Source organism: Pelobates fuscus, chromosome 3, assembly GCF_036172605.1.
Source record: "Pelobates fuscus isolate aPelFus1 chromosome 3, aPelFus1.pri, whole genome shotgun sequence".
Classification (NCBI taxonomy): Eukaryota; Metazoa; Chordata; class Amphibia; order Anura; family Pelobatidae; genus Pelobates; species Pelobates fuscus.
Genome location: NC_086319.1, coordinates 225,309,101 through 225,335,338, shown reverse-complemented (window position 1 = coordinate 225,335,338; position 26,238 = coordinate 225,309,101). Strand labels below are relative to the sequence as shown.

The 26,238-nt window shown below is 35.5% G+C and overlaps 1 protein-coding gene across 6 annotated transcripts in view; it reads left to right on the top strand.

Annotated features, from left to right (window-relative positions):
* The window catches only part of MAGI2 (membrane associated guanylate kinase, WW and PDZ domain containing 2), a 1,040,513-nt gene that overhangs the window by 994,633 nt on the left and 19,642 nt on the right, over positions 1 to 26,238 (top strand). For 4 of the 6 annotated variants that reach the window (XM_063448170.1, XM_063448171.1, XM_063448169.1 and 1 more), the window contains one exon: positions 7,537 to 7,675. In XM_063448170.1, the coding sequence (XP_063304240.1) occupies positions 7,537 to 7,675 (139 nt within the window). Of the gene's footprint in view, positions 1 to 7,536; positions 7,676 to 14,724; positions 14,839 to 26,238 lie in introns of all 6 variants that reach the window. The other 2 variants (XM_063448173.1, XM_063448174.1) reach the window with 2 other exon arrangements.

The following is a 26,238-nucleotide window of genomic DNA, read 5'->3' as shown; positions in this document are numbered from 1 at the left end:
TACGAACCCCATTTTCCCAAATCTTTATGTAAACAGGGACGCTGTATGCACACCAGCGTCGCCCTCAATTGTAAATCCAAACGCACTGTGTCTCCGAGCTGCTTTACCTCGCACTAGGACGCCATCCCACCGCTGCCACCAATGTAACGGATCACCTGGCACCCCGACTTGGTACCTCCGTTAATGGATGCTCCTAGTGCTTCCTGAGGACTCCAAGCACTCTGGCAGACACCATAATCACCGAATCCAAGAAACCTTTAAATTCTCCCAAGCGTATGAATGCTGTAGACCATTGAATAGGAACCATACGAATAGGCTTGTACCCCTAGCAGTCAACTGGAACAGCATACAATAAATCCTTCCCCCAATAATGAGACGACACATCACTTTGAGGTTAAAACAGGAACTCTGGACTGGCTCACCCAGCCTGGCTTTTATTACACTAATCCACATACAGGCCACACCCAGGGGGAGGCATAAAATAACCAATCACATACATGGTTCAGCCCACACATCCCCTCCCCTCAGATAACATTAAACTCAATTATCCGGTACACTTTTTCAGCCAAGTTCTGGATGTACCCCAAAACCCGGGGGTACACCTTTAAATCCAGCATCGCTGGATAGCCCTTATTCAGGGGGACAACATATCCAAAATTCAAGTAATTCGGATGAATGGTTCGTGAGATATGGGGTTCCAAAGATTTGACCGACCGCATGGGTAAAGTATCCGAAAACAGTTCCATGCATTTTGGCCCTGCGGTCGGTCACAAACAAGGGAATGAAAACAGGCGAATTGCCTGTGTTATAGAGCCTGGAGAGGGTTTGAATGAATTCCCTTGTTTATGGGGTTCTTTCTACCGAACGGCGGGTCATTCGGTAGTTTCCATACGAATTTCTGGAAGTATGGAGGTCTCAGCGGTGTTTGCCTAGTCAAGTGTCCGATTTTAGTTCCAGACACTCGACGGCAAAACACCGCTGTTCGGTAGTTTAAGATGGCCGCCGCCACGTGTTTGTTTCCCGAATGGCGGCCACCCAGAGGACAAAGAATACATTACACTGATTGCCAATTACCCGTTTGCAACATTGTTGCAAACTGTAATTGGAGGCACACTTATTCCTGGGTGGTCTGGTTGTTCGGTAGTTTCACTCAATATAATAAATGGAGTGATTCTACCGAACAATCAGAGAATGCTGCATACATATCCCAGGTTAAACTTAATACACATATAATATTACAGGCAGTACACTAGAATATGTATCACAGTCTTAAAGGGACAGTAGTCCCAAAAGTCCCAATATGTCCATAGATGCTGTTAAAAGGGCCAGTAGCAGCAATATACAGTACAATATGCCCCAAATAACCCAGGGGCCATAGTCAGCAGGTAGGAGGCTAGCAAACAGGCTTCTCCAGGGCCCAGTGGCGAGGTTGGTTTCGCCACACTATCTTTCATCCTTTTTATATAAGATAGCGTGAAAATTTCACTACTAAAAAATTTTATTTATTGAAATGCCAGAACCAGAATGTTGTGTGAATGCAGAGGTGTAGAGTTTTATTGTCTGTATGCAAATATAAAATGTATTTTTTATTGTCACGTGTATTTGAATTATTTTTTTTTCTGTTTCTGTGTAAGTATATGTTTGGCCACTTGGTGATATGTAAATGACTGTGTATATATGTATATAAAAGTATAAATCACTGTATCTCTCTACATATATGTATGCATGTTCGTGTATGTAAGTCTGTGGTGTTTTGTCTGTAATTTTGTGTACTGGTGTTAAATGTGAGAGGCACACACACATGTAGCTCTGGCTCCAAAACAAACTGAAGAAAGCTTGACAGCTTGTAACTCTCTTTTCTAACAACATCCATACCAAACAATTGCCCAAAGGCTGCAAGGCACCTTTCTCCCTGAATCTGACTTTTTAAATCAATGAGACCTTGTTTTATGTGTATAATAAGTATCTCACCACATACAGATTCTGTTTTTACAATAGAAAATGCAGTGTCAGCTGGATGTGGGAGGCTATGCTACCCACTGATATTACTGTGCAGGGCGACACAAAGCTAAAGCAACTCACAGGAACTCTGGTTAATAGAATGACGAGATAAATAAATAGGATGGAAGGAAAATAAGACAGCAATCCTCTCGCAACACTAGCGGTTATGGTTGTTAAAGTGATATTTAAAGACGTAAATTCCTTAATACCTCTCAAGGTGGTTGTCCGTTTATAAACTAGAGAGAGTTGGTAAACAAACAACCAGATCTTGGTAAGGCCTAGCATGCGGCTGGCAAAGCAGTATTCTTTGAGGCTAATGATATAGAACTCTGTGACTGAGATTAAACATAAGTGCCATCGAGACTGAAACGTGAATATCTGTAATAATTATTCATAAAAGCATTCGTGAGAACAACATCTGGTATTATTTATTTATATTATTTATTGGTATTTATATGACATCTGCTTATTCTAGGTGTTGTGAAACCTGGTTTAAAGTCACATCCTAAGGGGAAATCAAAAAACTCTTAGATAATGTATGTTTGAGAAATGAACAGTAATAAACAACCAGATGTATTTGTGTATTATTATGCAAAATAGGAAAACATTGAAAGGATGAATCTGCGATATTGTTTTTGTCAGATTCCCTCCCTGAGAGACAAATGTGTCACTTTATTCCTTCTGTATGAAGATCTATGAGTGGAATTTCATAATGTATGTGGTTCAGTTGTGCCACTGATTGATTTGATTAGCTCAGCAGAGGAGCCAGTGAATTCTCTTGACACTTCGTGGTGGCAGAACTCCCACAACATTTTTAATCACCTGTCCCTAGTCTGTAGCGTCAAACAAATCCTGAAGAAAACATCATGCCAGAAATCAAGCGATTTGGATACACTGCCTGGCATGTTTTCTTAACAGCAATCGCCCATGGAACAAAGGTGCTATTGTATAAAATTATACTAATTTTCATTATATCAGAGGTGTTAATATGCCTAGTGGATTTTAGTGTTTGCAGCTGTGGATGGGAGCATGGACTAGACAATATAAACACGGGAAGATCCAGAGCAGACTTAAAGGGATACTATAACAACAAAAGAAAATGGCATATACTGTACCCAAAATTATACGTACATAGAACAGCAGGAGATATAGTATAAACCTCAGGATAATACAAAAAGAAAAAGAAAAACAATAATGGTACAGTACAATTGGATAAAGTGCAAAATAGTAGGTAGGTGACTGCAGTAGAACCACTCACATTTGGTGGAGCTATATTAGAGCTCTGCTATATTGCGCGTAGACGTATGATCCCCGTCTAAGGATATGGGGTGGTATAGGTGGTACTGGTCCTCCAGAAGCAAATGTAGGTATTGATGGCATATATAGGAGTAGAAGAGCTAAACAAAAACTCTGATAGTGTAGGAAGTACTATAAACTCAAATAAAGAAAAAAGTATATATAGAGCAAGGCCTGCTCTGGTTATCACAGCATAGGTGGTATAATCCCCACTTAGGGATATGTAGGTATCAGGTAGCAAGCAGAATACAAAGCAGGATACTGGATGGTATAGTGTGAAAAATGACTATTTATTGAAAGAAGTATAAAAAAATATATATAAAAACATAAGTACATATGACGCGTTTCGCCTCTCCAGAGGCTTTATCACACTACATATCCCTAGGTGGGGATTATACCACCTATGCTGTGATAACCAGAGCAGGCCTTGCTCTATATATTGTAAGTACATTACTTTTTTCTTTATTTGAGTTTATAGTAATTACTACACTATCAGAGTTTTTGTTTTGCTCTTCTACTCCTATATATACCATCAATACCAACATTTTCTTCTGGAGGACCAGTACCACCTATACCACCCCATATCCTTAGACGGGGATCATACCGTCCATGCACAATATAGCAGCGCTCTAATATAGCTCCACCAAATGTGAGTGGTTCTTCTGCAGTCCCCCACTTACTATTTTGCACTTTATCCAGTTGTACTGTACCATTATGGTTTTATTTTTATTTTTTTATCATCCTGAGGTTTATACCATATCTCCTGCAGTTCTATGGACGTATAATTTTGGGCGCAGTATACGCCATTTTCTTTTGTTGTTCTATTATCACACAAGGTCCTGGGAATCCTTGTATTGTAAACAGCAGCCCTTGCCTATTTTGTTGTACTAAAGAGAGCGCCTATAACTTCTGTTTTTAAAGGGATACTAAAAGCACCAAAACAACTTTAGCTTGTTGAACCAGCTTTAGTGTATAGATCATGCCACTGCAGTCTCACTGCTCAATTATGTGACATTTAAGAGTTAATTGTCTTTGTTTATTGTGGTCTTGCTACACCTCCTCTGGCTGTGACTCACACTGCCTCCATTGAAAATAGGTTACATTATTACAGCACATTGTGTTTACTTTAGAAGTTATATCCTGCTCTGCCAACTAAACGATTATTAAGCATTGTTATAGTCTCTAACTGGTTATTAACAGAAGATAATCCATTCTCAATTAGACATCCTATGCCATAAGGGACAATAAAAAATGTAGGCTCTTGGTATGGGGTCCCTTTAGATATGTTGACCAATGGGGACATAATCTGAAAGAGGAGGTGGCAGGGGATGAATGGGAGGAAATGCAGGAAGCAGCTCCAAAGGTGTCAGTGTGTGTGATTTTGCAAGAACACATATACAAGATTCTATTCAGATGGCACACTACCCCAGTGCAATTACACAAAATGGGAAAGATCATGTCTGAAGGTTGCTGGAGACTCTGTGGGATGAAGGAGACCTACTTTTTTCCCCTTCCTCTCCCAGTTTGTTTAGTAGTTTCATACTTTATAAATTTAGTCGACAATCTGCACTGATTTGTGGATCTAGCTTTAAGGATCTAGCAGCTTTACAACAGTACGGGCTTTGTTGGCCATATTCGCTCTGCATTATACTTCCATTACATTGTCTGTATTTCATTTTATATCTGACAAATTTACATTGTGGGCTGTAGCTTCATGTAAAGTTTTTTTACCATGTCTGCTCTGCTGATTGTCAATTTAAAGAAAAAAAATTATACTCTTTTTCAGGAAATGTGTGGGAAAGCTGTGTGAGACTCAGCCAAGGGAGGTGTGGTTAGAACTGCATAGATAAAGTTATTTAACTTCTAATTGTCAGACAGTGTCACTGCCGAGGCATGATCTATATACCAAAATCACTTCAATAAGCTAAAGTTGCTTTGATCCCCTTAAAGGCACATTCAAGCATTCAAAGTAAAATTGAAGTTTATAATTATAGTATGTAGCTTTTGGTCTATACATACACACACTGTTTGATGTTTATATAAGGAATATATTTCCACATTTCAGTATGCTTCCAACATGTTATTTTCCATTTTCCATTATACTACATTTTTTATATGTTTATTAATCCTCCTACTAAGATATTTTCTGATAATGTTAATCGAGCATTGCTCAAATCAGACTTACTGTTTAGTGCATTTTGTTCAGTTATTTGTTTTTCTTCCCGATTACCAAGAGAATACATAATAAACCTGCAGTCAAATGAAGTGGCATACTAGTTTTATAAACTGTTTAGAGTGAATATAATAAACAAAAGCTGGATATAAACATATACTACATCTGGAGGCAGATGTCATAAATTAAGTTCCCATCATGCTAGAAATTATATCTATGCCACATTTGTGTATAATGGCATCAATATTCTTGTTTGAAGATACAACATAAACAAATGAGATTTGAGTATCTGTCATAGTTCAGTTGTAAGAAAGAAAAATAAAATAATCTTATTATACTGTTCCAATACACTTACATCAAATTGTCAGTTCTTTTCATTTCACTCTGTTTCTGTAGACCTGGATGTAGACGTGAAACAAGCTTTTAAAACAATAATGTAACTGGAATGGAGAACAGACCATAGCACTATTCTTCTCTGTATGTATTGTGTCGTTAACAGTATATTGTATCTCGAAATAAATTAGATTTTGTACAAATGTCAATCCATAAGCTAAAGTTCATTTAAAAGAAAAAAATGTGTTTTTGTGCCTCCACAAAAGAAAGAATAATTGGGTAGGAAGGAAACTTTGTCAGAAAAATTACAGAACCTAGACATTGTGTCAAATAATTCCAAAGCCCTATGATAGCAGTTTATAAATAGGTGGGGAATATTCTTCTACAGTTCGTGTGTTAGTATGATGTGTTGAGAAATATTCTGCCATATCATGGTCCATGTAACAACATTTTATGGAGATAATCATGCGTCATTTTTAAAGAAATAATGACACTTATTAGGTCTATAGAATGATGAGTGTCAGCGCTATAAAAACCTCTGTTTACTCTTTTTATTTATTTAAGAAAGAGCTATTCTCATATAAGCAATTTGCAGAAGGGTATTAGTCCATATCATATGAAATAGTGTAATAAATCACTTAGTCATATACTATGTGACCTAATTAATTCTACCTTATGGAATAGCATAAGTTTGAATTAATAGAATACTTCATGCATTAAATTTGTATTTGGGTTATATTTATGTAAATATTTTTTCTAATCAACTTTGAAGTTACCATGTGTGGAATCGATTAAGATAAAATGTGGCCTCATATTTTTCCTAATGCATTTTTTCTGTAAAAATAAATGGCCTGAACTTTGTATTTTCTTTTAACATAAAGCATGGATGCGTTCTGACATTTGACCTTAACCATTTCAGACCTACATTTACATGACCCTATGTTTGCAGAAAAAGCTAATAAAATGGCTGCATGCATCAGCCATTTTGAGATTTGCCAGTGAGTGGATAATACACTGCTTCAATTCCCTCTTGATGGATTACCAATCTAGAATGATACCATTTTAGTGGCCTTCTGTTCCACAGGTTAACACATTTCTGGAAACTATTAGTGATTTCCTCTTTGACCCACCATGATGTTTATGTCCAGGGTTGTTGTAACTGTATATCTAAAATGTTCACAGTTAATTGCATGTTATTTAACATGCTTCTTCAGTATGGTTTTTTTCTTTTGTTTGTATTTTTTTTCTTTTGGTTTTGCCACATGACGTGCTAATTGTATAACTCATTACATTGCTGATGTTTATAATTGCTATCACTTTATGAAAATTGTCCAGCTTAGAATATGAGCAAAATCCCATACCTGACTGATATTTTACAGTCTGACCTACTCATGCACTTTAAATATTAAATATCTACAGCTCTCTGTATGAAAGAGTTGGCACTAAAAAGACGAGCTGCACTATCAATGTCTCATAGTCCAATAGAACGCATTACTGGAGCATCCTATCTAACATTACTTCTAACAACTGATGTGTATAACTGATTGGTTAATTATATAGAATTACACAGTTTGCCAGTGAAATCTTTCTGAAGTATTACAAGCTATTTGACTTGTTTAGCTGTCATATATTTGTATCATGTCGAGCAAAATGTTTTTCTTGGAAAATACATTTTTTATTAAGCTTTTTTAGTTTTATTTGATCGTGTAACTTTTTTTTTTTTAACTTGACAGATCGGTGATCAAATCATTGAAATCAATGGGGAAAGCACAAGGGATATGACACATGCCAGAGCCATAGAACTTATTAAATCAGGAGGAAGGAGAGTGAAACTACTACTGAAGAGGGGAACAGGACAGGTTCCAGAGTATGGTGCGTTTCTACTTTCACAGTTATTATGATTTTATTACTATTAATAGTATTGTTATTATTCACATGCACAGTTTTAATATGATGACTTGTTAAGATTTGTCTCTAGTCTTTCCTTTTATTGTAAATAACACATGTAAATAATATAGCACCATACCATATAAAAACATTAATACAATTCTACTGTTTGTGTACACTTCCCTTACTGAACTTTGGCATCTGAGGGTGATAGACATAACCCTATATTTGTACCATCACCCAGGTAATATAAGTTTAATGGCAGTTCTATAAAAGAGCTAAAAAAAAAAAGTCTGTTTATTTTGTACACCGGTCAGGTCAGGGCTGGGGGATAAGAAATGAAATGTTCTTCAGGCTTCATCTCTGTAGCCCCCTAGGTTTGTGCATTGCATGTAAAGGAAGAGAGGACACAATATTTGCCATTTATATGTTTGCAATATATTTACTTAATCAGTAAAGCATTTTATCTCATCTCATCCTCTAGCAATTCCATTAGCTACAGCAGAAATTATGTAAAAACAAATAGAAACACCTGTGGCCCATTTTTGAACCTTGTTAATAAATATCTGCCGTAAGCTAAAAGGTACTTGTACCGATAGGCACTAGTGGCTACTAATTACCGACTGTCATCCAACCTCTGCTCTATTTTTTATCAGCTGACCACTAATAATGTCTACTCACAAATATACCGACCACTCACAGATTAGCCTATTGCTGGTAAAGCACAGAAAAAAAGTTTAAATTGTCTCCATGGCAATTACACCTGACCAATAAAAAAGGCTTAGCCTGAACATGTATAATTGACCCTGTGATTGCTCTTTTTCCACTCCCAAAAAGTTTGGAAAGCAAGTAAGATATTTCCTTTTTAGCTATAGCCACACATTGAGTGTTGTAACCTTGCAGAGTATAAATCTATTAAAGAGTTCAAGAAGCCAGGAACTCCTTATTCAGCAGTAATACACATTGAGATACTGTTTTTTAAAATGTGTTGGTGTTATGTGAAGGGAGCGAGAAAGCTTGGTTTAAATGTATATTAACATTCCCAGCTCTACTCAAATATTTATTTTATAACTATAGCCATCATGGTCTTTATAGATCATTATACCACTGAACACCTGCTTCTGTTTGTATGTCCATCAGCAGTCTTCCAATCATTCTCTGCCATATTAATCCAGGTAGATAATTTGGGAATTCGAAGTAAACAAGAGGAGGTCCATACTTAAGAGCTTCTGGACTTGCTAATAACACTATCGGTAGTGTAACTCCAGCCCAGCAACCTCTGAAATCTCTGCATTTGCAGCTTTTCAACTGAAACGTTGCACAGACAGGCTCCAAGCACAGTGACCACTTCAAAACACTGAAGTGGTTATGTTGCTTTGAGTAGCCCTTCAAAGATGGTATTGCACAGAGAACTTCAAGATTACATAATTAATTTCGTATACAAAAGATTGTGCATCAATGCAGTATTCATATACGCGACTGTATCTTGTCCAGTGAATACACAATGGAACTGATATATATATAAATATATGAGATGGCAATATAAATTCATATTTTGCAGATTGTTTTTGATTTATTTCTAGTTGTCTGTACATCTCCCTGCATATTATAAGTATACAGTTGGGGGGGCTGGATAAAAGAATCACTCACTCGGATATTTTCCCTAAGGCTATTTTCATTTACAAGGACGAAACTGTTGGCGTATCATAACATCTCAGGAAAATAATTGTATGTGCGTTCATTGATATGCTATTGCTGAGTGCTACATTTAAAAAAAAAAATGTTTTCCATTGTTACACATTACATAATTAAAAACATTTCCAATGGCTATTGGCTTGCATATGGGCCTAGGGCGAAGAGTTTCATGGGGCTGATATATTAAATTTTCCCAGAGGTTGGAGCTAACGGAAAAACCTATCCTTGCACTTGATACCGCCTTTCTGTATGTGCTTAAACTGAGGGTGCTGTTAGATGCCTCTTATGGTTTGTTTCTTTTTTGTGCTGATTATACTAGATAGTATTAATTTTGTTTATTCTCTGTTTTATATTTTTACACTAATCCCTTTTGATTATCAGTATCTATCAGAGGCATCCATGCGTATTACTTATATAGCAAAGTTATTGATAAACTCTAAATTAGCATAAAAATGTGATAACCATTTTATACTTATACCATTTTTATAACCAAATTTTATGAACTTTGATTTGATGCCAATACATTTGAGATCTGATTTGAGACCTTGTCGTGTTTCAGTAATTTCTCCTGAGCTCGTAGATATGTTGCGCTGGTTGGACGGTCTGCAGCTGAGATTAGCGGCCCAGGGGAAGAATTTACCCCTAACACACTATAAAGTTTAAAAGTCAGTTTTAAAAAGCAGTTCATACTTTTTCTGATACCTCCCTGATGTTCATAATGACATGTCTATATAAATATGTCAATTTGTCATTGCACTACAAAAAAATAAAATTAAAATAAAAACATTCCCAATGAATTGTTGATCCTGATTTCTGCAAAAGTAGCACTTTTCACCCCCAAATCCTCTCCGTTCTGCTTTGATAAATATGGCCTTGCAGCATATCGCCCCTGAAAATAAGTACAATATTAATACATAAAAGTGTTGGTGTTTTTTTATATAAACCATTTACACCTTGTTTAGTGGTTATGGTGCAAGGATTTGGTGGGTTCACTCCCATGTGTTTTTAACAAACCATTTGGGAGTAGTTTATCAAAATGAAGGGTTTTCCCTTTCCCCCATGGTGGTCTGCCCCCTCATCTGCCACATTGTTACTGTATTAGTTACACTTCTGTGTAGAACAGGAAATGATTTCATAGGAAAGCCTGTGATTGGACTTTCTGGTTTGTTTTTGAGGGCCTTTTATGACTAGGGATGCTAGAACTGTCTCTAGTCATGTGTGTGCCAGGATGCCAGGAGATATAGTCCTGCCATGGAATATTTTTGCTTCCAACTAATAGCAAGCAGTTGAATGTAACTTTTTCTCAGATATGTGTGTTGCTAATATAGTTACATTGTTACTTGGATGTCGATTAACTTTAAGGTTGAATATTTGAATATATTGTTTATCATGCATTTTTATTTTGGTTTCAATTCAATATTTTTTTTTAGTTTTCTATTGGAGAATCTTCTGTTCCTTTTAATATATGTATTTGTATTCTTTATAAAACCCTGCAATTTTGAAAAACACACAGTTCTTCTGCCTGATTTAATATTCATAGAATATTTAGCTGAGCCTTGAGAAGGTTATATATTAAAGGAACAAGATCAGTCTCACTTTTCATTATGTGCTTCAAAATGCTTTATGCTGCATATCTGGTCAACTGTGGCGGTTAGTTCTAAATAGTATGCTAGATGTGCAGTCCTACAGTTTTAGACTTTCTGATTTTTCTGTATTTTTTTTCAATTTAGCTATAATACCTCTGTTATATGATATTGGAAGGGCACTTGTGAAGGTAGAAAATGTCAGCACATTGCATAATATAGGAGATATACACACTGGGGCCATATAGAGGCCAGATATAAAGGCTACAACTGTGGATTCACATGGATTTATTTTCTGTTGTCATTTTCATAAAATACAGTGAAATGTGTTGTTTCTCTCTAAATTCCACTCTATTCATAAACATGTTTTTCACTAGCTCCAATAAGCTTCAAGGCATATGGAAATAATCCAGTGCAAACAGGATTAGCAAACTGTATATACCACAATGTTAATGTAGGACACTGATGACTGACCTTTGCATTATAATGTTTGTGAATTGCAATTTACTAAGCATCATGGGAGATGTAGTTCACGTATATTTGTACTGCAATAGTTAGCCATCCCTGCCGTAGGGTTATTTGTCTGCTCTTCAGAAATAGATTCATAACAATTTTTCAAACAAGTAATCAAATTTGAGACAGTAACGTGTCACTCTGGTATATAATCATCATTTACCCAATTTCTACACAATCCACTAGCTTTTTTTTAGATGTCTATCCATGTCGAGGTTACCAGGCCATCGACTCAGAGTGCTACCTGATAAGATACTTTTGATTCATCAACTGTACGGTACATAAAACAAAATTAGGTGTTCATAGTATCGTGTTGGACTCAACAAATGAATGTATTTGTAGCATTCAGAAAAGGTTTCTTGGTTTCCAAAGAAATCAATTACATGAGCAGTTTTCCTTTTAAAAATGTGCTCCTTTTGTGTGACAGCCTCAAAAAACGTCAATGTTTTACCGAGCTGATTTTTTTTTCACAGTTTTTGTATGAAACCCCATGTGTTGTCTCTATAAGAGAATGACAGGTAAATTTAGCATATTACATGGACTTATATCCCTGAATATTATCAAAAGATTGACAATAAGAGAATAAGCGTACTCAAAAACCATCTGCCAATGCAATTCAAACTATGAACTTACTCAAACATTTCCAATACAAATTAAAACAGCAATATAAAAGCTTTTCAAGAAACAGTGCATTATTCTTAAACCGTGAATAAATTTGCCAGAACCATACTTCCACTCACAAAAAAGTTTGGAAACAGACCTGGGATGTTTACAAGTCTCCCTAATGTGGGTATTTACCATGCCAGTGACAGCTACAAAGAACACAGTTTTAATCAATAATCTCATATATTTGACAACTTGGACATTAAACTCGTAACCAAATAGCACCTAACACTGAAAACAAGTCTGAATTCTGCTAGTTATTTATTTATTATGGCTATACAGCATTTATGTAGCAAATATACTAGGAAATAAATATTTGAATTCTGTATAAATGTTGGTACAACACATGGGTAATAATGCCAAATTCCGTTGCACAAAACAAATTAGAAAGTAAATTGCCATAACCAAGGTGTAAAAGTGACCCAGGCTTCAGCTGCTTGCCCCTAAATCACATGTACACTAAATTTTGTGGGATGCCACACACAGCCACTTGCATCCATATGTGAGGATATCAAAACAATCCTGAGGTAATTTAATTTTAATGTACAGATTTGCGGGCAATTTCACAATGTAAAGAGTAATCCCTTCATTTGTATCACTTCTGCATTAGCCTGGGCATAGCTTCACATGTCAGTATGCAATATAATCTGAAGTGAATGTCATAATAACTCATTGATAATAAAGTGATTAATGAGTTCTGTCTAGTTTTCTCTGATCACCCTTTCCCCCTCCTCATTTTATTCAGACTAATAAGCTGAAAGTCACTACTGCATTGAACACTTAAAAAGAGGGAGATAAAGGGAATTGTATTAATTGCATTCTACTATAAATAGTTCTATTTCAATTTTCTTATTAAGGCTTTCCATCTGCCTTTTAGTCTCTAATTTCACATTCTCTTTATTTCCAGTGTTCTTCTCATCTAAGTCTGTGCCATAAAAGCTTGGTGGGTTTCACAGTTATAAAATCTTTTATTTAATATGTGTCATTAATATTCCTGCATTTCTATAACAATTTGCTTTTTTACTGAGTGGAACTGTGACTGGGCCTCTGCAGTTACAGCAAGCCTTTCAAAGGCAGCACTTCAAATGCATAAAGCACTTCAGCTTGTTGAAGTAATGTATGAGTGAAGATAATGTCCTTTTTTAAAAAAAAAATAATTTTATAAAAGTAACGATTTTATATAAACTTGTGCTGTGCATTTAAAGGACCACTCCATACCCATAAGGTTGAAAAGCTCATGGGTAAAGAGTATCATGTAATAATGGCATAATAATAGATTAGAAATCGGCACATTTATAAATAATTAATGAAACACGTAAACAGCTGGGGGTGGGGTGCTTCCTGCTTCCATTAGCTCCCCTTGACTAACTATTGGAGCATGGCTAACCTCAGATCAGTATGCTGTGCGTATGTGCACAGTCTGTGTTGAGAAACCTCTGATTGGCTATTTCTGCGAGAAGTTAAAGTACGTTTTACTGTCCCTCATGGGTGCCGCCATCTTCTGCTGTCTGGCCCTGTTCACCTCTTGACGCTTAAGCTGCCACGAGCCAACATCAGCACTGTACTCTTAATAATGCAAAAAAGTACTGCATATAGGTTTCTAGAGGATCTTCTATAGAAAGAGTTTTATTTCCCTACATCTGTCACTGTTGAAGTCTGGTGGATATTACAAGCTTGACAAAATATGGCTCTGTCTCAGGATATTTTTTGACTGGGTTGGAATTTTAAAGAAATTCTACACTGTCAATGTGAGTAAAAGATTCTGTCTTTATGAAATACTTACTAGGAAGGGTGACAGAGGTTTTTTAAGTAAGGAAAAAAGTTAAGTTAAACCGTATCTTATACTGGTAGATGTAGAGCTGTGTTTCATTTTGTGAATTTTTTTCCTGGTTACTTTTCTAATACAGCTCATTGAGAAGGCTGTCATAATACAGCCATGGAAGATCCAGGCTGCAGATGAAGCAGAGGGCTGACAGTAGCTGTAGATACAAGATCTAGTCTATTGATTAAGGTCTTACGTGAATTAGTTAGTGTTTGGCCGACCAGCTGTGGAAATGTGGGGTGATGACTATCCTGTACCTGCATGTTCTATGGTCATGTTCTTCTAACAGGAAGAGGGTGACATAACCACTTTACCATGTTCTTTCTTTTGCCCCAGACCAAACAACAAATTCTGAGCTTTTCCTGACCATTGTTTGTGAGAAATTGGCTTTTGTCTCACACAATATCTTCACCTAATCAGTGATTTAGATTAATATAAACAGCTCATTCTGTGCACTCTTTACAGAGAAATACAATAATGGAACATTGTGTATATCACCTGGTTTGGTACAAATATTTATGGTTGTTAACTTTGTTTCCTTAAGAAATTACCTGAAGATGCCTTAGTACTTTTCTTCTATAACCACTAAAGCTTATATCACTAATATTAAGTAATATTATTTGCATGACTATTATATCCAAATAATATTTTCTGTTAATGTAGATCTCTGTTTCTGTACTTGCTAATAGTACTAAGAATTCTATGCTAACAATTATTCTTTGTGTCACTGTTCTGTTAATTCTAATGATTGGTCCTAGGCTGTTCCTCCCCTTCCTTTAGGAATGGCTCCTTCTTCCAGTCTCTCCATGTGCATGAAAAGTGACAAGCATGGGTCCCCATATTTCTACTTATTGGGCCACCCTAAAGACACGGTTTGTAAACTCTGCATGTATATTACTTATTTTCTAATATGTTTTTGTTTCACGTGATTTAATTCTACTGATTTTTTTTAGATCCCGTAGTCAAATTGGTTCTTCACAGTTTACCAAAAACACAAAATACGGTTTATTTATATAGATAGGGTTTTTCGATGCCAGTGGAAATGTATTACTGCTCATCTCTCGAATGTCGAGTTTTTATTTGAATTCGCTGGTATCAAAAATCTTATTAAATTAATAAAGATTCCGTTTTATATCTTATCATTAAATTCTAGCCATTAGTGGTTACTGGTAATAAGTTCCTGGCCCTGTAATATATAATGCTAGATATACTATTGAATTACTGGGGAATTCAAGCTAGAACTGAGAAGTTCTATATTTTATCTATTAGGTATACCTGGAAATGGTACCTAGTATACAAACGTCTCCAAACAGTATTTTTAGTCATTACAAATAGTAAAATGTTCAGTTTGGATGCCATTATTCTGAGGCTTCTTAGGACTGTAAGAATGAACACTCTGCTATGTATGTGCCTTATATGTACAATAGCATTATCCTACATCAGTCCATTTTTTGATTTTGTAATGTAATACCTTCTAAGTCTGTGAAATGGCTGGCAGTGAATAAGTTAGCGTAAACTTTAGGAAAGATTAGAGCTGGGAAAATGTTAAATGCTGCTATTGAATCATTAAATTTTAAAAGTTTGTTAATTTTTTTTTCAATTAGTTATTTATAATTTTGTATTTTTTGGGGTTTTTGTATTTTACATTTGGAGCTGTATTGCAATGAGTTTACATTGTTTCTGAAATTAGTTGACACCATCGCTGTCTCTATTAACTGTCTTCACGTTTTTCTTCCTTCAAGTTCTTATTTTTCAGAAATATAATCAGAAACTAGGAATTATAACTTCTTCATTAGATAACTGATACATACATAAGTGTTGCATGTGGTGCTGCTTTATATAACTAATAAGATCATCACTTAGTCTACATATTAATTAACCATGTTACAGCCATTAATGCATTGGAAGCTCACAAATATTGCCGTAGTAATGCACGTACCACCATTGCATTGAGAGGTGCAGAATGTGCATATGCATCTCGATTTGCTTTATGCTTATATGTTTTGTGTGTGTTCATATTTAATGTCTTTTTTTTTTTAATACAATTTGAAAAAGATTGTGTTGGTGGCCTTTAGATTAATTCCACTAAAATATTTTAGTCTAAAAAGGAGGTGTGTTCCATATTCAAAGAGGACGGATATATATTTCCAGCTTTTAAGGTCACAGTGCCACTCTCAGTTAAACATGGAGGCTACATTTTTAATCATTGTTGAATTTTATATATATAATTAAATAATAAAAAAATACAATGATAAAAGAAAGTGCTCAATCACCTGTGTGGATCACTCTAAAAACACACAAAAAAAGTGAAAATATTGAAGTAAAAACTGTGAGAGCACACAATAAATAAATACATACCGCAGTTATACAGTTGTTGTGGAATCTAAAATGTAAATAGGAGAAAGACCATAGGGTAATATAGTAAACACAATAATATATGTGTACACTCTACTGGTCCAACTCACATGATTCTGAGACACTTAAACAAAGTGGCTCAGTGACATCATAATTAAATGTATAATATAATTTGTGTAAATAAATAAATAAAACAGGAGCTGAGTTTTTACTCGTGGGTGAGTGGACATTTTGAGCCATGAAATATAGCACCCACAACTATCATTGTCACCCAAGGTTTTTGTCACAAACTCCAAGACAACTGAAACCATAAACACTATCAGGCGTATTCACTAAAGTGAATTTCAAACGTAAGGTCAAAATAACTGAACTGGATAAATTCTCTATGGCTTCAGTGCAGCTACTCTGACCTTAAATGTGAAACTCTCTTTGAATTCTCACTTTAATAAATTACCCTGTATATTACAATTTAGTCGTTTTGATGTTTTGACTGCTCCTTTAATAAGACTTATTTTATTGAGCTCGGGGGGTTTAGCTGACCTTACCAAGGATTAGACCTACAACCCTAAAATACTGCATCTGGAACACTGTTCAGTATTCACTGTGTCAACTTACTTATTTCCAAAGGTTAGACTCCGAGATTGCTTCTGAAAAATGATGGTGTCATAAGGGTTTGCAGTGGATTCTGAGTGAGTTGCTCATCTCTCCTTCCCCCAACAATGACTATGGACACATATAGACTATGGACACATATTCAATGCTATTCAAGAGTAGCTTTGCTAATATACACCACATTATTTTAAGTAGCTTGCTCTGGGTGTCTGTTCTTCTTTTATTTATATATAAATATAATGCTACACAAGGGGTACAACATATTTATTGCTCTTAACGTTTGCACTGCAACTTTTATCATCCACAGAATGCCATTTATAGTTTTACAGGAATATTAGCATGCAGTGAGTAAACATTATTATGCTATTAAATAAAAAATACAACAGGAAAAAGCTTCTAATTACTGTGCCAAAATTAATGCATTTTATTTTTGTAGCTGGAATCTTAATTTATGGTATTATAATTATAACAATGCAATGACTATACATATATTTTATTATAAGTTCAGGTGACAAAATCTAAACTATATAGTTATTAGAAATAGATATAAAATAATATTGTATATGTGCAAAATAGAACTCAGCATGAAAATCGGGCACATTACAATACCTCTCTAAAAGAAAAATTTGCTTTGAGAGAATGTTGCTGTAAATGTGTGGTGTGTAATGTTTTAAGACAAGAAACTGGGAATGCACACATAACACATATTGAATAATACCTAAGCATGTCCATTGCCACTTTTATAGTTACGTAAGGACAGGTTTATATGCTTCATCGGTTTCACATGCCATGTGCTTGTTTTGTAAGCATGTACTAGTCTTCATTCTTCTTATTGTGACATCATACTGTATATGCCGTCTTACCTCACTTTATTATATAAATAATTTTAAAAAATGGTAATCCAATGCCTCTCTATAGCTGATCAACTATAGAGAGGCATTGGATTACCATTTTTAAAAATTATTTATATAATAAAGTGAGGTAAGATGGCATATACAGTATGATGTCACAATAAGAAGAATTAAGACTAGTACATGCTTACAAAACAAGCACATGGCATGTGAAACCGATGAAGCATATAAACCCGTAGAGGTATAAACTAGTGCATGTAATGGTTATTGGAATGCCCTTGAAAGGTACAAATGTCACCATGCTATTCGAGCAATCCTCAAAACTAACGGATGTAATGATGTTACGTCTTCATGAAAATGATTTACACCCAACTCGCCTCTAATTTTTATTTATGTAATTCAGGAAGAAAGGAGAAGGAGAGAAATATAGAAAAGAGAAGGGAAGGAAGAGAAGAGATAAAAAAAAATAGTAGAGAGAGAGGTGCCACAACCCAAGGCTGGATTACCATTTTAATTAAATGAACTCTTTAGTGTTAGGAATAAAAAACTGTATTCCTAACACTATAGTGTCCCTCTGTCATTGTCCCTCGCAAATAAAGGGTTTAAAAAAGGTCCTTCAACACTGGATTGCTCTCCTCCATGATCAGCGATGTGGGAAACCTTATGCACCTTCCCCATAGGAAAGCATTGACACAGTGCTTTTCATATGGAGATTCTCAAGACACTGGACATTCTCATGCAAAGTGTATCACCTGTAGTGTCCGTATGGGTGACAGCCACTAGAGGCAGTCTTAACCCTTTAATTTATTTGAAACTGCAATATTTTACATAGCAAGGCTAAGCGGACAGGGACACTGCACCTAGACCACTTCAATGAGATGAAGTGGTCTTGGTGCCTATAGTGTCCCTTTAAAGAGACAACAATGCTTCAATTTAAGTTCAGGTTATATTAAGAAGTACATTTATTTCAGCTGGAATATACATATGTCATGTCTGTTTTTTTAACAACTCCTCTATGAGGAGCATTGGATTGGACTGTCATCCTGGAGTCGTGCCTCCAGGAGGCTGTGGTCCCACCGAGGGGGACTTGATGCTGGAGTTAGGTGAGTAACATCATTTATTTTAATTGTTATGGCACTCATGGGGGTAGGGCGCTTGAAAGTATCTAGGGACATTAAGACTATAGTGTTAAGAATGAAGATTTTTATGTAGTAAACTTTTTTAAAAACAAGAAGTCAACAATTGTCCATTGAATTACATTGCTTGGGAGAGGTGAAATGTAGATATACTTATCGGAAGCTCTCCCTCATATGTGCCATCATCTTCTTCCTTTTGGTCTGTCTTCAGCTCCTGGCACTTTATCCATCAGGAGACTGTGTCAATTTTGCACTCTTGCGTATGTGCAAGTCTACAAAACCTCTATGGTCTTTTCTATACTTAAAAGAAAAGATCCTAAGTAGAACTGATGTCAAATTCCAATACAATCAACATGTTTCTTTCATAAAGCTAGCTTATTAAATGGTTGTGCCACTTTAAAAAACACTTTACAGGTGTTTTGTCCATGAGATTAATAGAAGGAGATATATAAATGTAGCTTCTCCTGGATGGAACTTATCCCGACTACACAAACAGAAACATATGTGGCACAAAACAAGTTGAGTAATGCAATTCCATTTTCCACTGAAGTCAGACAAACACTCCAGTGCTATAAATAAAAACCTTTACAGAAAATGCTTGAGTGTCTAAGACTCCATTTAAGTTTTTGGGTCTAAAAAGTCACTATTTAGTATATATGCCCTAATATATCCTAAATGAAAACATGCATGCATTTAATTATGCATTTTTTCATTGGGGTGTATCTAAAAACTGTTTGGAAAAGCTGCAGATCTCTTGTCTGCAGCTTTTGTAAACCCTCCCCTTTAAACCCCACCCACACTTTCTGTAGCTGTCCAATCACAGATTAAGTTAGTGCAATGACAAGTCTTTGCAAGGCTGGTGCTCTGAGCAAATTATGGCTTTGTGAGTTTAGCCCCACTGAGCTAACCAAACCAGAAAGTAACAGGATAAGTTGTCCTGTTACTTTCCTGATTAAACGACAAGGGTTGTAGCAAGTTTAATTTATAAAAGTGCCAATTTCTATTGCAATCTGCATTTTTTGTAAAAGGAAAAAATAAATAAAACACTCATCACACATAAAGCACTTCAGCAATCTGAAGAGCTTTAGATTTCTGGAGGGTTTCTTTAATTGAAGTAGTTTAGAGGATTGGAGTATTCCTTTAATCTCAGTACTTATTTTTGTATCCCTTATTTTATGAACTGCAAGAAATTTAGTAGATATAAATGGAGGTCCATCCTGAGCTGGAATGAAAGTTTACTGTGTTGGCCATTGTCCTGGGATCTATTGGTTTATTACTACAAACCACAAATATTGGTTTGTAACCTTAACATCCCCTATGAAACAGTAAAATTGGAAAATTAATAACATAAACACCAAATACACTCGTAGTGTATGTAACTTTTGAAGGCAAATGTAACCAAGGTTAAAGTGATCAACCAGATACTCTGGAGTAAATAACACATTGAATATGCAACAAACTTTCAATAAATTAACATAAACTGAGAAATGTTTCTTCTGTGAAGATAATGGTAAAATCTATCTAAGAATATCAGATTAATTAGGATGCTTTTCCCTTTCCCTTTAAGTTTATCCCGGTGTTTAGATGTTATTAGGTTATTAGTGAGGTTACTTAAAGGGACACTCGGACAACAAATCAACTTTAATGCATTTCATAGAGTTTGGCCTCATTAAAATGCAATAGTTTTTGTGTGCTGAAATCTTTATAGTTTTTGCACAAAAATGTAAATGTTTTGCAGAATTCTACACCATAAGCCTGCCTCCTTAGCCACACCCCACATGTCTTGTAGTTCAGATCATTCAGTGCAGTCAGTGACGCATTCTTCAAAACATTTATTTATTTTATCCAAAAACTATAACACTTTGAGCATTGAAAAACAAAGCTTATCAATGAGGCCAAAACCTCATTAAAGTATTGGTGCCCAGAGTCTCCCTTTAAGATACTACAGCTGATACACTAACCACTGAAGTTTTTCATGGCTCAACTAAAAAAAATGTTGTTTTTTTTTGTAACTCAGCCAGCCTTTAAGCACAGAACATCTATGGTGCAGGTAATATTAATTCGCCTTAGGCTTAGAAAGTAGGCAGGCAGACATTTCCCTTAAAATACCTGTAAAATATGTCACAATCGTAAAAACAGCAGTTATTTTTTAACTGCCATGTCAAAATGTCATTGATACGGAACTAATATGTGACAGTTTTTAAATATACCCTGGCTCTGATTTATGATATATCTACCTTGTCGTATTTTCTGCTGAATTCCACATTCCACATTTACATATATTCCTATAGTACACACCCTTACTTTAACTTTAGCAAACTATGCTTATGTGCTTAATGTTTATCTTTTTGTTAATTTTTGACCGGTGAAAGAACTTGTGCAAACAGCAAAATTAAACTTAAGCAATAAGCATGATCATTGGGTATATATATATATATATATATATATATATATATATATATATATTGATGGGAGGTTGTGTATACAGAGTGTGAGGATTAAATGCGCAAATACATTACTCTTAACACTGTAGTAACCATGATAACGTGGCTTTGCTGCTAGGAGTGCCCTGGTGCCCCCTCAGTTTGCTAACATTTTTACTTTTCACCTGGGGTTACCTGGGAGCTACTTCCTGTCTCTTGTCTTCTCTACTGAGAGCTAAAAGCTTCTGTTAATTCTCATGAGTGAAGTCCTGCAATGCAAGAAAATAGTACAGCACTCCTGACGAATTAAGAATTCAGCATCAGCTGATTCCTCTCAGTCAACAAGCTAAGTAATGCATTTTGGGCTTCACTTAGATTGTTGCTCTCATTGAGGCAGCCAGTGGTACCTAATGGACCCCAGGTCCAATCATCTTTTCTTTGCTCCCAATACCCACAGTGCCATCACCCACCTTTTAATTTTCACTGTTACTGTTACACTGAGTTTTACAGTTAGGGGCCTAACTACAGCATTGGATTTGCGACATTTAGTGTTAAGGTAGAGAGGTTAAATTTACCTCCTGTCCCAGTGCTGGAGTGAAGCCCCTAACTGTAAATCTCAGTGTAACAGTAAGTTTTACTGATCCTGCAGGTCCTCGCTGAGCAACCTCTTCAGCCACGTTGATCCCAAGGGGGGGAAGGATCGCTGAGGATTGCAACAGGGACAGGGAAACGATTTGTCCAAACCGCAGATCTGCATCAGACCCATTCTTAGGTTTTGTAATTCATGTTGATAAACTACATTGTTTAGATCCTGTACAAATAATTTAGTTTTGCTAAAATAAATGCTGTGAAGGTTTCTGCAGCATTACAAGCCACCAAGCTACACCTCCTCTTTTAACAACATGTCTTCCTGATTGGAGGGTATGCAGTATAGCTCCACCAATGAGAGACTTGCCTACACTCCACAGAAATCACTATCCTCTTGAGGGTAAACATATTTTTTTTTAATCTTAGATTATGGAGACATTGTAATATCATTTCTTGAAATATGTGGCACAGTGTTTTTTACATTTATTTAGTTTCCATAATAAACAAATAAACAAGTCATATAACAGTAACTAATTTTACTACTAGCTGACCATGCTCATTTCAAATATATATCTTCATAGCTGAAATATCTTTTTTCTCTCTTTTGAAATCTTAACCTTGATATACGATTCCTTAAAAGTGTAAACACAAAGAATATATCATAGTATAAAACTGTAAAGTATGTAATAAAATATGTACATAAGATTATTCCCACTCACACTTTGTAGAGCCAAAAAGTTTTAGCTCAGTTCATGCGCCTGTAGGGTCCGTAAAGGCGACCCTCTCCCTTCTTGGGGAACTTTTGTTCTTCCTTTTTTCAATCTTAAAGGAACCACTCCACTGTGACTGTGTGTCTGCAAACTCCAAGTGAGCAGTGTGAGGGGCAGGATTCAGACCTGGGATGACATGTAGCGCTTCCTAAAGTGTAGCGCTTCACATCACTTTAGGAAGCGCTACATGTCATCCCAGGTCTGAATCCTGCCCCTCACACTGCTCACTTGGAGTTTGCAGACACACAGTCACAGTGGAGTGGTTCCTTTAAGATTGAAAAAAGGAAGAACAAAAGTTCCCCAAGAAGGGAGAGGGTCGCCTTTACGGACCCTACAGGCGCATGAACTGAGCTAAAACTTTTTGGCTCTACAAAGTGTGAGTGGGAATAATCTTATGTACATATTTTATTACATACTTTACAGTTTTATACTATGATATATTCTTTGTGTTTACACTTTTAAGGAATCGTATATCAAGGTTAAGATTTCAAAAGAGAGAAAAAAGATATTTCAGGTATACCCACTTGTTTCCAATATTCTCTCTATTTTCTTACATTATATCCAAATATAGCGCTTCACCATTTCCCCATATTTTATTCCTTTGTTTTAAGATAAGATTTTGGTGTTTTAGCAGCTACAATTGTATTATATTGTAACCAATTGGTATATATTTTGGTTCTTCAAATTAGCGCTGGTACATCCACCCATCTTTGACAATATCTTCATAGCTGTATAAACTGCTATATATGATATATATATATATATATATATATATATATATATATATATATCTTTCACTCCTTTTATTATTTATCATAATTGCATAGTATAACATATTAACATATATAGTAATACCAAGAAAGGGGCATTCGCAGGACTTGGTATATCATTTTGATAGCTTTATTGTGCAATAATACACCAGAAATTTTTTTGAACTTTCAGTCCTTTGAGGGTATTTATCAAGGGTTTGTGATGTATAGATGTCTATAAATTGATAGATGTACTAATAGACTTTATATAGCCCTAATTTAATATTTTTGGGTAAACTTTCCAAATTAATATTTTTGGATAAACCTTCAACATTATTTAATATTTTGAAAAATATATTTATATGTTGACATTTTTTATATATATTGATTTTTTTTATAATGTTATACTGATTTTTTTTTATATATATATATATATATGGTATATTTTTTGATAATTTAATATATAATAATATAGTATCTAACTGGTGTACTCATCAATGTTTTTCTCCATTTACTAAAAATATAAAAAGACACACACACAAAAAAAAACCTTGTTATGGAAACTGTTTCCATTATTATTTTCTCATTCTGTTAATTAATTATATTTTATTACCTCCATGTTTATTTTATAGTACATTTCATATTGTCATGTATGTTGCCTAGCAAGAAATGCACTCAGTAAACTGTTTTCTATTGGAATTACTTACAATTAAGTCCCATATTACGGCATTTATTATTTTGCCTCTTAATGCTTTCCATGTTTGATCTTCAGTTATAGTCCCATAAGACAAAACCAGGAAATTTGAAAGCTTAGATACCTAACAAGATAACAGGGCTAGTATGAATTCAGGATTTGCGTGGTTACGTAAGGAGGCCAGGAGATATATTTGCAAGCAATGTAATGACTACTAGGCTTGAGGTTCATATATGCTAATAAAAGGTCATAGTAGTTATTAGATGAGTATGTATGATCCACTGCTATCTGATACAAGAAACCATCCACAAATCCTAAATTATAAGGAAGTGACAGGATTCCATGTAAAATAACAACAACAAAAAAATATTTTATATCGGACCCACATTGGAACTGTGTGTGGATCTTACTTTTGTGTTTGGGGCCCATATATGAGTCCTCATGTCATTTTAGTGAGTGATTTGGACAAGGTGCATCATTTTATTTAGCTCAACTTACTATTTACAATATGTTCATTTGTAAGACAGTATCTCACTTTTTTGATTGTTACAATAGACAAAAATAAATAAGCGTATAATATCCTACTACTTATTTGGCAAAATAAAAATCAACTCCAAGCCCAGATTATAAAAAGGCTGACCGATTTGCTAGCACTACCAGCAGGTGAAGAGTTAAAAACCCTAAGTAGCGCGAGTGTTAATTATGTGGCAGCTGGCCAGTGCTTGATATTCAGCTGCCACATTAAACATTTAGACCTTTTTTAATTTTAATTAATGTTGTCGGGAATTATGGATTTTTATTTGTCCTTTTTGGGGCTGAAAAACAGATGAATTAGAAGACAGAAGACTTCTGATGGTTAGTATAGTTTAAAAAAAAATGTTTTTACTGGTTTTAGATTTGTAGGCCCCCTCCTCAGTATTATTAGAGTGAGGCGTAGGTTGGGACTTTATTTTAGTATGTAATGAGGGGATTGTAAACCCATAGCCACAAGGGGGACTTACTATTATTTGGGTGGTGAACAATCCGGTATGGGCGGGGGCTGGGGAGGGGACACTAGCTCCCACCTCCATTTTATAAATATTAGGGTCCAACCCACCAGCATGGGTGGGAGCTATGGCGGGGAAACTAGGTCCCCCTCCTTAAAATGTAAAGTATCCCCAAACTGATGCCCAATGGTTGGAGCACAGGATGTACTATATGTTTTATTAAGGATAAAAACAGACATGCTTGAGTAATATTTGGTCAGACACCATTCAAATTTCTCTACACATGACCTTTAAAGGAACTTTTATTGTAGTTTGCTGTAAATTTACTGTAAATGTTCCCAAAGACTCAGCCTACATTTGAAAAAGCAGTAGAGCTCTGTTCTGTTTCATAAAATCTAAGTGGTATTAAATCTTGCACTATGGGCATGTACAACATAGGAGCCAATGACATAATGCCCCAACATGCTGTTCACTGATGCCATCATCTCAGCTCTCTGCCTCCTTTACTGGCCCTCTATGTTAGCCTTTTACTTGGGCACCGGTGATAGGCTGTGAGCATCCACTGATGCTCTCAGTCAGTAACAGGTCTTGCATTGACAGAATGGTACTTACATGAAAAGCACTTTGGAAACCCCCCTTAGGTAAGATAGCGCCCACTCCAGAACGTGTTTATTCAGGTGCCCAGAGTGATAGTGTGAAGTATGCTAAAGTTACATCAGAATAAGTTTTATGGCATTCATTCTTCAAATTTGTGTGCCCCCAGTCTGTTATGTAATTTAAATATTAATGTAAATATGTTAAAATAAATAGATTCAGATATTTATGAAAAAAAATATTTGACTATATGTTACGTTACATTTCTGCCAGCCACCCCATGTTTGTCTTATTAGGAGTTTATAAGTATGTAGGGGCAGCACCCCTTCCTGTCTCAACTGAGAAATTTGCCTTTTAGCTGATACCGGCAAGGTGATTTATATGTTATAGCCCTATTCAGGGTATGTAGGGGTTTATAAAACACCCCTTCATGTCTCATTAGAGATGTTTTTACTTTGTCTGACACCGACAAAGTTTATTGTATGTGTAGAAGCCCTATAAAGGGTTAAATGTG